We start from the raw sequence: 12,070 nt of genomic DNA on the forward strand, positions 1-12,070 counted from the left end.
TGTCGAAGTGAAATTTCTTTAATGTTGTCCTAAAAAATATATACAAACAAATCTGCAAACATGTGAGGGGTGTACTAACTTCTGTGGCATACTGTACTAGGAAATGCATGTATGAATTCTGGTTTCCTTCGCTGAACATTAAACTGAATAACTCAATATATCCACATATTACAAAATATGTACTCAGTTGAAAGTGGAGTACATAAACACATGAAAAACACGGCAGAAATCAGCAGGCCTATACCATGCTGGTTAGAAATTGAGAAATTGCTGCCCATAGCACAGACTGTTATAACCCATTACACCAAAAGGATTTAACAAATTGCAAAAACATTCATTGATGTAGTTAATAATACAGTAAATCTGGATAAATAAACATGCATATCATAAAACAGCATGCGGTCATACAAATATGAGAAGCATAGAGTACAGATAAATGCAAAAATCATTGTAGTAGGCTAATTAATAATCGTAATTGGACATATAACCACATACATGGGTACAATGACCCAGAGCACATTTATCGGCGACAGTAAAAGTAAAACTGTCTTATGAAACACAACATGTACATCCATGATTCACTGTAAAGGATTGTTAACGTTCTCTCTTTGTCCCTTTGGTCTCTCCTTGGCTTTCTTCTGTCTTCTGTCTTTGTGTCTCTCAATTGTCTTTATCTCTCTGATTTGCTCTTTGTCCTTTTCTATTTATTCCTCTCCCCTGTGGTATCCCCGGTGTCTTATTCACCTTGTCCTCTATTCTCATCCACCCCTCCCCCTCTTTTTGCCCCTCCATCTATCTTCTATTTTTCTCATTTCACCTTCCTTCTGTCCTTTTCTCCTCTACCCCTCTGTCTCCTTTGCTCACTTACACTCTGGTACCACTCATCCTCTCATCGTGTCCTGTCCTCTTCTCTCCTCACCTCCCATCCTCTCCTCCTGTCATATCATCTCCTCTCCTCTCCTCATCTCTCTCCTCTCCTCTCCTCTCTCCTCTCTTCTCCTCTCCTCTTCTGTCCTCATCTCTCTCCTCTCCTCTCCTCTCTTCATCTCTCCCCTCTCCTCTCCTCTCCTCTCCTCTCCTCTCCTCTCCTCTCCTCTCCTCTCTTCATCTCTCCCCTCTCCTCTCCTCTCCTCTCTCCTCTTCTGTCCTCATCTCTCTCCTCTCCTCTCCTCTCCTCTCCTCTCCTCTCCTCTCCTCTCCTCTCCTCTCCTCTCTTCATCTCTCCTCTCCTCTCCTCTCCTCTCCTCTCCTTCCCATCAGATGCTGCGTATCTGCACACGTTACACTCCTGAGCAGGACACCATGACCTTCTCAGACGGCCTGACGCTGAACCGCACGCAGATGCACAACGCCGGCTTTGGCCCGCTGACCGACCTGGTGTTCGCCTTCGCTGGCCAGCTGCTGCCTCTGGAGATGGATGACACAGAGACCGGACTCCTCAGCGCCATCTGCCTCATCTGTGGAGGTATGGCTGGATGGTGGATGGAGGAGTTTGTGTGTGTTGTGTTGTGTTGTGTTGTGTTGTGTTGTGTTGCGTTTCGTTGCGTTGCATTGCATTGCATTGCATTGCATTGCATTGCATTGCGTTGCGTTGCGTTGCGTTGCGTTGCGTTGCATTGCATTGCATTGCATTGCATTGCATTGCATTGCGTTTGTGGTGTGTTGTGTGTGTTGTGTGCGTGTGTGCGTGCGCGCGTGTGTGTTTGGTCCTGAATGTATAACATTTTTTAATCTTTTGAATTAAATACTTCAGTATGATGTCTGACATTTGATGCAGGTTTGATTCATTGTATGAATTCAATTAATTGTGGCTATTTGCTTTTCAATGATCTCAAGTGACCTTATTGAAGCTGTTTTACACTTACTATTCTATGAACGGTCACCACCAACTCCTCACACATCTCTGTGACTGGTCAGCTGTTGTTGTGATCGACAATTATGATTGGATTACTGACTCTACTCCCTGTGCACGTGATTGGCCGGCTTACAGATCGCCAGGACCTGGAGGAGCCGGAGAAGGTTGACCGTCTGCAGGAGCCGCTGCTGGAGGCCCTGAAGCTGTACGCTCGCCGTCGCCGGCCCAACAAGCCACACATGTTCCCACGCATGCTCATGAAGGTCACCGACCTCCGCGGCATCAGCACCAAAGGTAGGTCACCTGGCCACGGCTCAAACGGCTAAGGCGCTGTGCTGTTATAGCGGGGGGAGGACCTGTCCTTCCTCCCATCTTTCCCGCTCATTGCTTGTCGCACTTTCCCTACTGCCCCTGTCCAATAAAGACGTAAAAGCCCCTAAAAAGTTAGGTCACCAGATCGGTAAATAATGTAAAGACAGACAGACACACACACAAAACACACTCATGCACTCATGCACATACGTGTGCTGACATGCACTACATTACATACAGTACATTACATTACACCAAGCTGACTAAGCGTTTTACGGTTATTTTGGACATAGGCTTTTGGATACCTGGACCTAGAGTACGTGGCATGGATGATCCCATGACAAAATGTCCTAACAATTGTGTGCATACGTGCATTTACATAAGTAGACATACAGTACATAGCACCGTGTCTGCATTTTCTTCGGCCTAAACCCATGCAATATATGTCTATCTCTCTCTCCAGGAGCCGAGCGCGCCGTCACACTGAAGACGGAGATCCCGGGCCCCATGCCGCCCCTGATCCGTGAGATGCTGGAGAACCCCGAGATGTTCGAGGAAGCCGCCGCTGCCGAGGCTGCCACCGCTGCTGCAGTGGCCGCCGGAAGAGAGAGCTCCAGCTCCAGTAGCTCCACCAGCAGCAGCAGCAAGGCCAGCACCAGCACCACCTCCACCCCAGGCAGCAGCAGCGGCGCTGGGGGTAGTGGCTCAGCCGCTCCCCCCGCCGTCCAGGCCATCAAGCGGGAGCGCGAGGAGGAAGAGTCGGCCCTGGAGGAGGAGGAGGATGAGGAGGAGGACCCCAATGTGGATAGGGAGCGGGTTGGGGACAGCGACGACGAGGCCTGGGGACTCGCCATGCCACCCGACCCTGCCAGGAAAGGGGCCACGGGACGTGCCCAGTGACGCAGGACAGGAATGGAGACAGGGATGGAGTGATAGATACAGTAGAGAGAGGGATGGAATAGAGGGAGGGAGTGTGTTTTAAATCTCTATCGACTTGTCTGAACTCCTTTACAAACTTGACTTACATAGGTGCGGCAGTATGCATCCCCCTAGTGTCGTATTTATGTCTCATGAGCATGAGGGGTGTGTACTTGAAACACACACACACACACACACACACACACACACACACACACACACACACACACACACACACACACACACACACACACACACACACACACACACACACACACACACACACACACACACACACACACACATACTTTTACACATATACACACACATACACAAACACACACAGAATGAATTTCTCTGCACTCTTACAGGAACAGGTCCATCTCATTCGATAAGGCATACTTGCTAGGGGTTGTTTGTTTTTTTGTCCTTTTGAAATTTACTCAGACAAAGAAGAGACAGACAGACACACATGCTTGAGATCATAAGCTAGTGCATACTTAATGAATGAAAAGAAAATCAAAGAGACACGGATAGAGGAAAGCACTACACGCCTCCAAACTCCTCTGGACAGGAAGAGGCCAGAGGAAACGAAGAGAACGAACGAATGAACGAACGACAAGAAGTGACACTACAGTGCCATACCAATCACTGTGCTTGGTAACACCAAACCTTTGTTTACTCCATAGAGGAAATGCAAAAAAAGAAAAATACACACACACTACATACGTCATAGGTGCTTTCAAGATATGAGGGTAAAAAACTCCAGTACCCACAATGCAGCATGTTTTGAGGAAAAAAAGAGTTGTTATGATGATGATAAAGCACCAATCTTCCATCGGTGTCCTTTGAAAAAAAAAAAGTGACTGCTATTTTATTTGACATTTATTTTTTATTGTTTCGTCTTTCTAATGGTATATAAGCCTTTATATTATAATATTGCCCTTTTTCATATATATGGTCATGTTTATGTTTTTTGTTTTGTTTCGTTCTGTTTGTTTTTGTTTTCGTTTTTTCGCTTTACATGTGTGCACATGTTGATGTGCACATGTCGATGTGCAAACACGAGTCCAACTTTTTAATGACAGACTGGCAACCCTGCCTTGGAAAGCACCCCATACAACTCAACGTCTAGTTAGACTGTGTTCTGAGGCAAGGTTGGCCTACGTTAGAGTGGTCCCTACTCCCTAGTTCCTACTTCCTACTCCCTAGATCCTTCTCAATCTGTATTGGGTGGTACCCACTTTTGTAAACATTTTGGAGATGGCGATGTCAGCTTGGGACCACAGTTACGGCTATAGCACACACACATACACACACACACATGCACACACACAGCCTCTCAACCTCATCTCGTCACAGGCTTGACATATGCACTCAGTTTTCACAGACATCATTCACACAGTCACACATGCACACCTCACACCTGTTTATATCCAGCAGTCCCCTTACTGTTGATATGGAGTATGTGTGTGACTGACTGCCGTTGAAATGAACGAACAGGCCAAAATGGTTGACTCAGGGCTCAACTCTCTCTAAAAGGACCAAAACTGTCACCTGACCGGTGGCTACGCCTCTGTCGTCTCAGTCTCGCTGAATGACCCTCTCCATGGACACCACCAAACACTAGCTACCGTCACCAAGCATCACCAAGCCATTACTTTTGTCTGATCTCAAAAGGGGAAAGCTAAATTTAGCCGTAGCATTTACTTCCCAGCCAGCAGGGAGAGAGGGAGGAATGGAGAGAGAGAGAGGGAGGAATGGAGAGAGAGAGGGGGAAAGAGAGAGAGGATGGAGGGAAGAGTGGAAGAGGGGAGCTTTTGGAAGGCTCCGCCATGGAATTGAATGGCGATAGTCAGCGAATGAACGCTCAGAGACATAATAATAATTCCCATGCAGGCTCTTGGCCATGATGGAAGCAATATGAGACGAGTGCTTCAGAGGAGCGTGCCTGCTGGCCGGAACAGTGTTCAAGCACACGTGTGTGTGTGTGTGTGTGTGTGTGTGTGTGTGTGTGTGTGTGTGTGTGTGTGTGTGTGTGTGTGTGTGTGTGTGTGTGTGTGTGTGTGTGTGTGTGTGTGTGTGTGTGTGTGTGTGTGTTACATGAGGTTTTACAGATATGGGAATCACCAAGTTACATGAGGGTAATCCCCTTTCCCCTTCTGTCTGATCTAACTGTTACATTAAGTCCATGTTTTGTCATATTTTTGCATTCCTACCAACATCTCAGTGTGCCCTGGTTCAGTGTGATCGTCTCATTGCTTTGTTGCATCTCCCCCTCATGGCTTGAAAAACCTCTTGGGGAATCCATTTTGTTTTAAATCCTTTCCATTTGGGAGTCACCTGATTAGTGGTCTGATGATGAGGAACATCATTTTATGAGCTCAGTGTATTTATTGTTTTGACTTCGTTGTATTTATTTCTTCTTCGTTTCTCAGCTTGTACTTCAGCAAGAACCTCTTCTCTGAGTGAGGTGGACTCATACTGAAGCAGATTGTGTCGTCACCTCATAGAGTGTGGTGACGTTTTTCACACCGTGGCAAGAAAACAGAAAACGATTAACTATAGCCTTTCGCTTGATTAATACAACATGCACACCTACAGCTGAGGCCCAATCACTCTGTGTTTCCCCGTGGCTCCATTCCTGCTGTCCGGAACATTGCAAACCACATGTCATAAAGTATTTTATTGTGGACGTAATGGACGCAGCATTGGTCACTTGTGGCTACCCTACAACCTTAAGAGAGCTCAGGCGAAGACTGATATAAAAAAAAACATGTGGATGGTTGCCGGTCAAGTCCTAGCCCTTGTGCAGTATGGACCGCATGCTGTATCCACATGGTTTATGCATCGATGATATGCGTGCACTGATGTCAGGTGGTTTGACAGGGTAATCTTTGTCCTGCATTCTCTTCAGGTATTTACATGGGCATCCGGTAGTAGCCCAGTTAAGATGGCTGTCTGTGGAGAATACGCAGTGAGGTGGACGGTGTTGTCACTATTGTGAGGCAGTGTACCAGGGCATGCCTGGTCAGTAGGGTGATGTTATGTTCAGTCGGTCGGGAACAGCATAGGTTCCAAGTGCATGGAGGAAAGAAAATGACCTCTTTTCTGTTTTCAATATGAACCACCTTCTGTCTGCACAACCAAGAAAGCCATTGTGTGTGTAGTATGTGTATGTGCGTGTTTGCCTATGCATGCAAATGCGTGTGGTGTGTGTGTGTGTGTGTGTGTGTGTGTGTGTGTGTGTGTGTGTGTGTGTGTGTGTGTGTGTGTGTGTGTGTGTGTGTGTGTGTGTGTGTGTGTGTGTGTGTGTGTGTGTGTGTGTGTGAGACTGTCTGTCTGCTTGTGTGTGTGTGTGCGTGTCAATTTATATGTATCAGTATGCACAAACTTCATTCTCTCAAAATATGCAGATAACCATATTATTGGGAAAATACAGCCATACCTCTCCAAGACAGTCAAGTTTCAGGTGTTGAGGCGCAGTCAGACATAGCAATGTAAAAGCAATAAAACTTTTCTACGGCAAAAAAGAGAAAAAAACTTTTAGGTTTTGCTTTAGCTTTAAATCTTGTTCTTGGAACAGGCCAGCCAGCCTGTTTTTGTTGTGTAGCAGAGACCCTAGAGCACTGGAGAGGTGATGAGGGCCCAGGATATATGAACATATATTTTGCATATCTATGTATGTATAGTAGTTTTACACATAGCATTTGAATCTGAAGAGAGCGACACGTATATGTACAATTTAGTCAGTCGTGCTGTTGTTTTCTCATTCAGAGACCCAAAGCATTTATTTGAAACAAGACAATATAGGCCTTATTTGATAGAGGTTTAAGTAGTTGGCATTTAGTAGATGTGCATTTGGACTTTTTTTTATTGGATATTTCGGATGTGTGTCGTCTCGTATGTATCTTTTTTTTCCAATGAAGAATCAAAAAATTTGGCATCTTGGAATGAATACACCTCTAAAGCACATCCTGCTCAGATATTAATATTTTTTATTGTGTGCCTGTGTTGCGTTTTCTCTGTTTCAGTTTGATGACTATGTTTGGGTCTACATAATGGGTTAGAATAACATAATAGAATGTATCATGCTATTATTTTATGTCTGTATAGTCTTCTACGTGTTGGTTTTGCTATAACAGTATAACTCGTAATGTACCTTTGTTGTTATTGTTTGTTGAGAGAAAGAGAGAGAGAGAGAGAGAATCAGACAGATCTCCAAATTCAGGGAATTAAAAAAAAATCAGCCTTATAGATCTCATTAAAGTTCTCCTTTAAGATACCCTAGTTGAATTTACTCACTTTTATGAAAGAAAAAAAAGTTTTTTCTTGCCCTAAATTTTGTTGGCTTGCTTTATCTCTATGTCCCTTTGTACTGTCCTTTTGTTTTGTTTCATTTAATTTTGTTGTGTGTGTTTGTGAGTGTGTGCCTTCAGACATCAACGATAAAGGGCTTCCTTTTGCACAGAGGTCGTGGAAAGCTATTGCAACACCTGACATGTTAGTAGACCAAGAGGACATATGCCTGGACAGAACAAGACGTTTTATGCGCGTGCTTTACTCATTTCTTGCATCAAGCCAAATACATTTTTTTCTATTATATTTACTCCATTGTTTAAAAAGCTCTGTTTTGTTTTGTTGCGGTTGTTTTTCAAATATCATTTTATAAAGAAATTTCTCGTTCAAAGTTGTGCGTCTGAGTCATTCTTTCAACCAACCCACCTAATGTCGCTTATTTCTAGACAAAACGTATGTCGCGAATGTTCGTCAGAAGGGGGCAGCGTTTTGCCATTGCCAAATGTGATAGGCCTACGGGCCTAGGGGATTCAAATTTTAATGCGAGGAGTTGGAAGATTGCTGCGCGCGCCACTGTCTGTGAAGGTGAAACCAGCAAGGTTCTAGGAAAAGTTCACCGACTTCTCAAACATAATCCAGGAAAAACAAAAGGTGAGGTCAGCTTTTACCAGCAGTAAGCAGCCTACTACAGACAATACTATTGGGCTATTACAGTCAACAGGGACAGGTCAGCACAGCAGTCACAGACCGATAGCCTAGTTCTTAAATACAATAAGTAGGCTACGCCTAATGCCATTTAATAGCTTCAGAATCTTTGACAAAGATTTTCTCGTTTTGCTGCTTGGCCGACTAGGAGTGAACGACAGACCATGCATTACACGGGTCATCTCACCAGGCCTACGATAGCCCATTTCTATTTTCTGTGAATATTAATCCAACGCCACTTTATTGGATGCGTGCGGCCAGTTTGAGTGCATCGAGGACTCTAAATTAACACCAGCCAAATGCTGGCGAAATTTCACTTTGGCTGGTAGACAAAACCAACTTACCGGCCACTTTGAACCATTAGTCTCAGTGTGTTTGGCAGGTAAGATTAACATCTACTAGTCATTTTGGCTGGTGACGAAAAAAAATAATTTAAAGTCCTGATTATGCCTAGAGCTCTATCTCTGGATTTTTTTAAACCGTGTTCATCTGTCATTGTAATATTCCTCAGGCCTGTTTGTAGTCTGTCGAAGACATGCATTCCCACAATGCAACACACATAAGGCGACTACTAGTAGGCCTACTGCCTAGGGATTTGGACCGTTGGCCAACAGTCTTTATTGCCATGTTTTTAAAATGACCATTTACTAATTAGAACGCAAAATGTTACATTGTGGAAAAATGTATCAAAAATGTAAGCAATAGCCTACTGATGATGTAGCCCAGGCCTGAGCTTACTTCAGTCATTTCCCAATGTCTCATTTCATTGTTCTGAAATTATTTTTACACACACGTGATTCACTTGAATCTAATTAGCCTACCTGCTTGACGTAGGCCTACACAATGCAGCTGGGGATTCACTTACTTTTGCACATAGTCTACCCTAATTCCATGTTTCATATGGTTTTGGGCTGCTTACACAAGTTCCACCTCAAATGTACCAGCTAATGGAAAAATCAAGGCCAACAACAGAAACATTTGAACTGCTCAAGGGGTTCACATTCTTTCAAGCAACACGGTTTAGATTCACCCCCCGTCAGGAGATGAGTAACCTTTAAGAAACAATGTTAGCTTGTCAAATTACAAATAGCTTATAGTTCGGTGCCACAAAATACCCCCACTTTATCCCTGTTCAATCACAATGGATGGAGGGTCCTTTTTCTTGTGTGGCTTCCATTAACACTATGAGCAATTGTATGAGAGGGAGGAGCAGGGGCAGCCACACAGGGCCTTCATTTGGCAAAGTGCAAGTGGAAATTTGCTGTTTAGTGGAGTAGAGAGAATGATGTATCGCAAAAGGGATCAATCAAACGGAAGGCCTGACAAGTTTACAAGCTGACATAACCAAGCAGTCCTTGGACATGGTCAAGTTCATGTTCAGACTGACAGAGCGGATTGATTATTGCGTAACATTCACTGCAGGAATTTTTTGACACTTGCATGAAAAGTATGCAAACATATACCTGCCTCCATCAAACAATGGATGAAGCACAGGTAACTTACACCACAGTTGTCCCAAGCTCTCCCGGAAATCCTGAAAGGTTGGTCCTCAAATAGTCTTTCCACCCTTGCCCTCAAAGCCAAGAAGTAGTGCAGGTGGATATGTCAGAAAAAAGAGGTTTAGGAACATTTCATATAGATTTTTCCAAATTGTGTTTTTTATCAACTACAAACCCCATAGTCTTCAAATCCACCTGTTTCCATTTTTTTCCCGAAGTGGAAACGCCCAAAATCCAAGATGGCGGATATGCAGTCAGATTCTAACACAATTGAATGTAATGGAAGGAAACATGTCATATACATTTTTGGAATTGGTGTTTTTTAGCATCTGGATACAAAACTACCTGATTCTATTTCCCCCCTTCATTTTTAGAACCAAAATCCAAGATGGCTGACATAACATATAGCAAAAATGACATGTTTGGTGTTTTGAGGTCTCTAAAGTCAGTGTTTTTTCTTGTATTTTTAATATTCTTGATGTATACAGGACCGTTCAGTCAGTCATTACATGAACTTTTTCAAAAATCCTTTAAATTTTATAAAAATTCAACATGACATCTATAAAACCATTGCGTAAGCTTACCTCTCTATATGGCCAGCTGATGTGTCTCATCCCAAATCTGAGCTGGCCCCTTTGATAATTTGTGTTTTATATTTCTAGGACCCCCTCTGAAAACAAAACAATCTGTTTCCAATTTTTAGAAGCAAAATCCAAGATGGTCAACATTGTAGCAAAATATGAACATTTGGTATTTTCAGGTTTATTAAGCTATTGTGTTATTTTGTACGCCTATTGGTAATATTTTGATAGGCACATAACTGTCATTACATTAAATGTTTCGTCTCATAGGAAGAGCATCTGGAATTTGGGGTGACACACTGTAAATCTTGTGCGCACATGTCGGCTAGCAATTGGCTAGTTGCAAAAAGTTGGCCTGTTGCCTCCAACTAAACTCTCTAGACTGCTCAGAAAGTAAAAGAAAATCCTATTAATTCATTTCATTGAACAACCTTAAAAAAAAATAATGGGCAAGAGGACCACCTTCATGATGTGCAGCATCATTGAGGGAGCCAGTTTCTTTTCATTTTTATGTCAATTATTTTCATAAAAGATTCACACTTGTGCCACTTATACGGATCCTCATGATGCCAAAGGTCTCACAAAGGTCAGTGTATGATAGTGTGGCAATCAGCAGTCAGCGCACCTGCCAATCTTGCACCTGAAACACAGAGGACAGACCAAGGAACCAGCAGGGAGGACAGCCAAGCCCCCTTGAGTCATGACATATGGTAGTACTTTGGGTTTGGGTTCAAATAACAGAAGGCCTTGGTTTCAAGTCGTGTGAGCCCACTCTCCTCTTCTTCACTACACATGGCTTCAGAATTGGGATGACTTGCTATGAGGCCAACATAGGCATGCCAACCAGATGAGCCACAACAGACCCACAGAGACGTGATCTCAATGGATGCTACTGATGGGTGAAGCATAATATTAGACACCATGGATGATATAGGCCTAAGTAAGTTGGGAATTATATGAGGGACGTTCAGAGCGTGTGAAGCACATGAGTGGGCTTACCGTAGGGAAGACCATATCAGGGTATGACCCATCACTACAGTTGAGGATATTCTCTGACTGTCATGCCAGAGAGCCCAGTTCTATGAGCAGAGAGTATGGCAAGATTGTTGGCATAGGAGGAATGCAACATCCCGAATGGAACATACGGTTTCACAGCCTTCAGATAAGCTGAGGCCGACGTTGACGCAACTTTGTAGCCCTTTGCCTCGATATAGGCAGCCAATCCAGTGAATGTGCATATTACTGTACAGGTAGCACTGCATAATAGGTAGGCCTACTGTACATGAAGTGACTCATAGCAATTGTTGTTGGAACAATCATTTGGACCAGCATGGAATCCTCTGTGCTCGAATTCACAAATGAATGGCGTCAGAGTAGAGTAGAGTATCATTTATTGATTTATAGACCTGAAAGCAACATTAATGTTGATTTTGCTAAACAAAATGTCTTCCATCTTGGATTTTGTAATGGGCTTAGTTTATGTAATGGCTGACTTCACATTCATGTAACAAATATTACCAAAAACAAGTCAACAATGGCTTTATAGACTTCAAAATATTAAATATGCCAATTTCGCCATAAATTATGTCAGCCATCTTGGATTTTGCCACAAAAAATGAAGGAAAACATTGAAAATAATTTGTTTTCTATTCAATGTTGCCCTGGAATTATAAAACAGTTCAATTGAACCTTAAAACGGCATTAATGGTGAAATTTCTACACACAATGGCAGCTATCTTGAATTTGCCACTAAATGTTCACGAAAAAAATGGAAACAGGTGGATTTGTATTCGGGGGGGTCCTAGAAGTAAAAAAAACACCAAATGGAAAAATCTATATGAAATGTTCCAAAACTTACATATCAACCTATACTAAAGGCCTTGCCAACATCACTACCATAT

General features: G+C 43.2%; 1 protein-coding gene across 1 annotated transcript in view; it reads left to right on the plus strand.

The window, feature by feature from the left end:
• The window catches only part of LOC134462694 (retinoic acid receptor gamma-like), a 175,553-nt gene that overhangs the window by 97,181 nt on the left and 66,302 nt on the right, over nucleotides 1-12,070 (plus strand). The window contains exons 7-9 of the mRNA XM_063215839.1: nucleotides 1,261-1,465; nucleotides 1,991-2,149; nucleotides 2,631-8,035. Coding sequence (XP_063071909.1) covers nucleotides 1,261-1,465; nucleotides 1,991-2,149; nucleotides 2,631-3,067 — 801 coding nt within the window. The 3' untranslated portion in view covers nucleotides 3,068-8,035. The remainder of the gene's footprint in view (nucleotides 1-1,260; nucleotides 1,466-1,990; nucleotides 2,150-2,630; nucleotides 8,036-12,070) is intronic.

The sequence above is a fragment of the Engraulis encrasicolus genome, chromosome 14, assembly GCF_034702125.1.
Source record: "Engraulis encrasicolus isolate BLACKSEA-1 chromosome 14, IST_EnEncr_1.0, whole genome shotgun sequence".
NCBI lineage: Eukaryota > Metazoa > Chordata > Actinopteri > Clupeiformes > Engraulidae > Engraulis > Engraulis encrasicolus.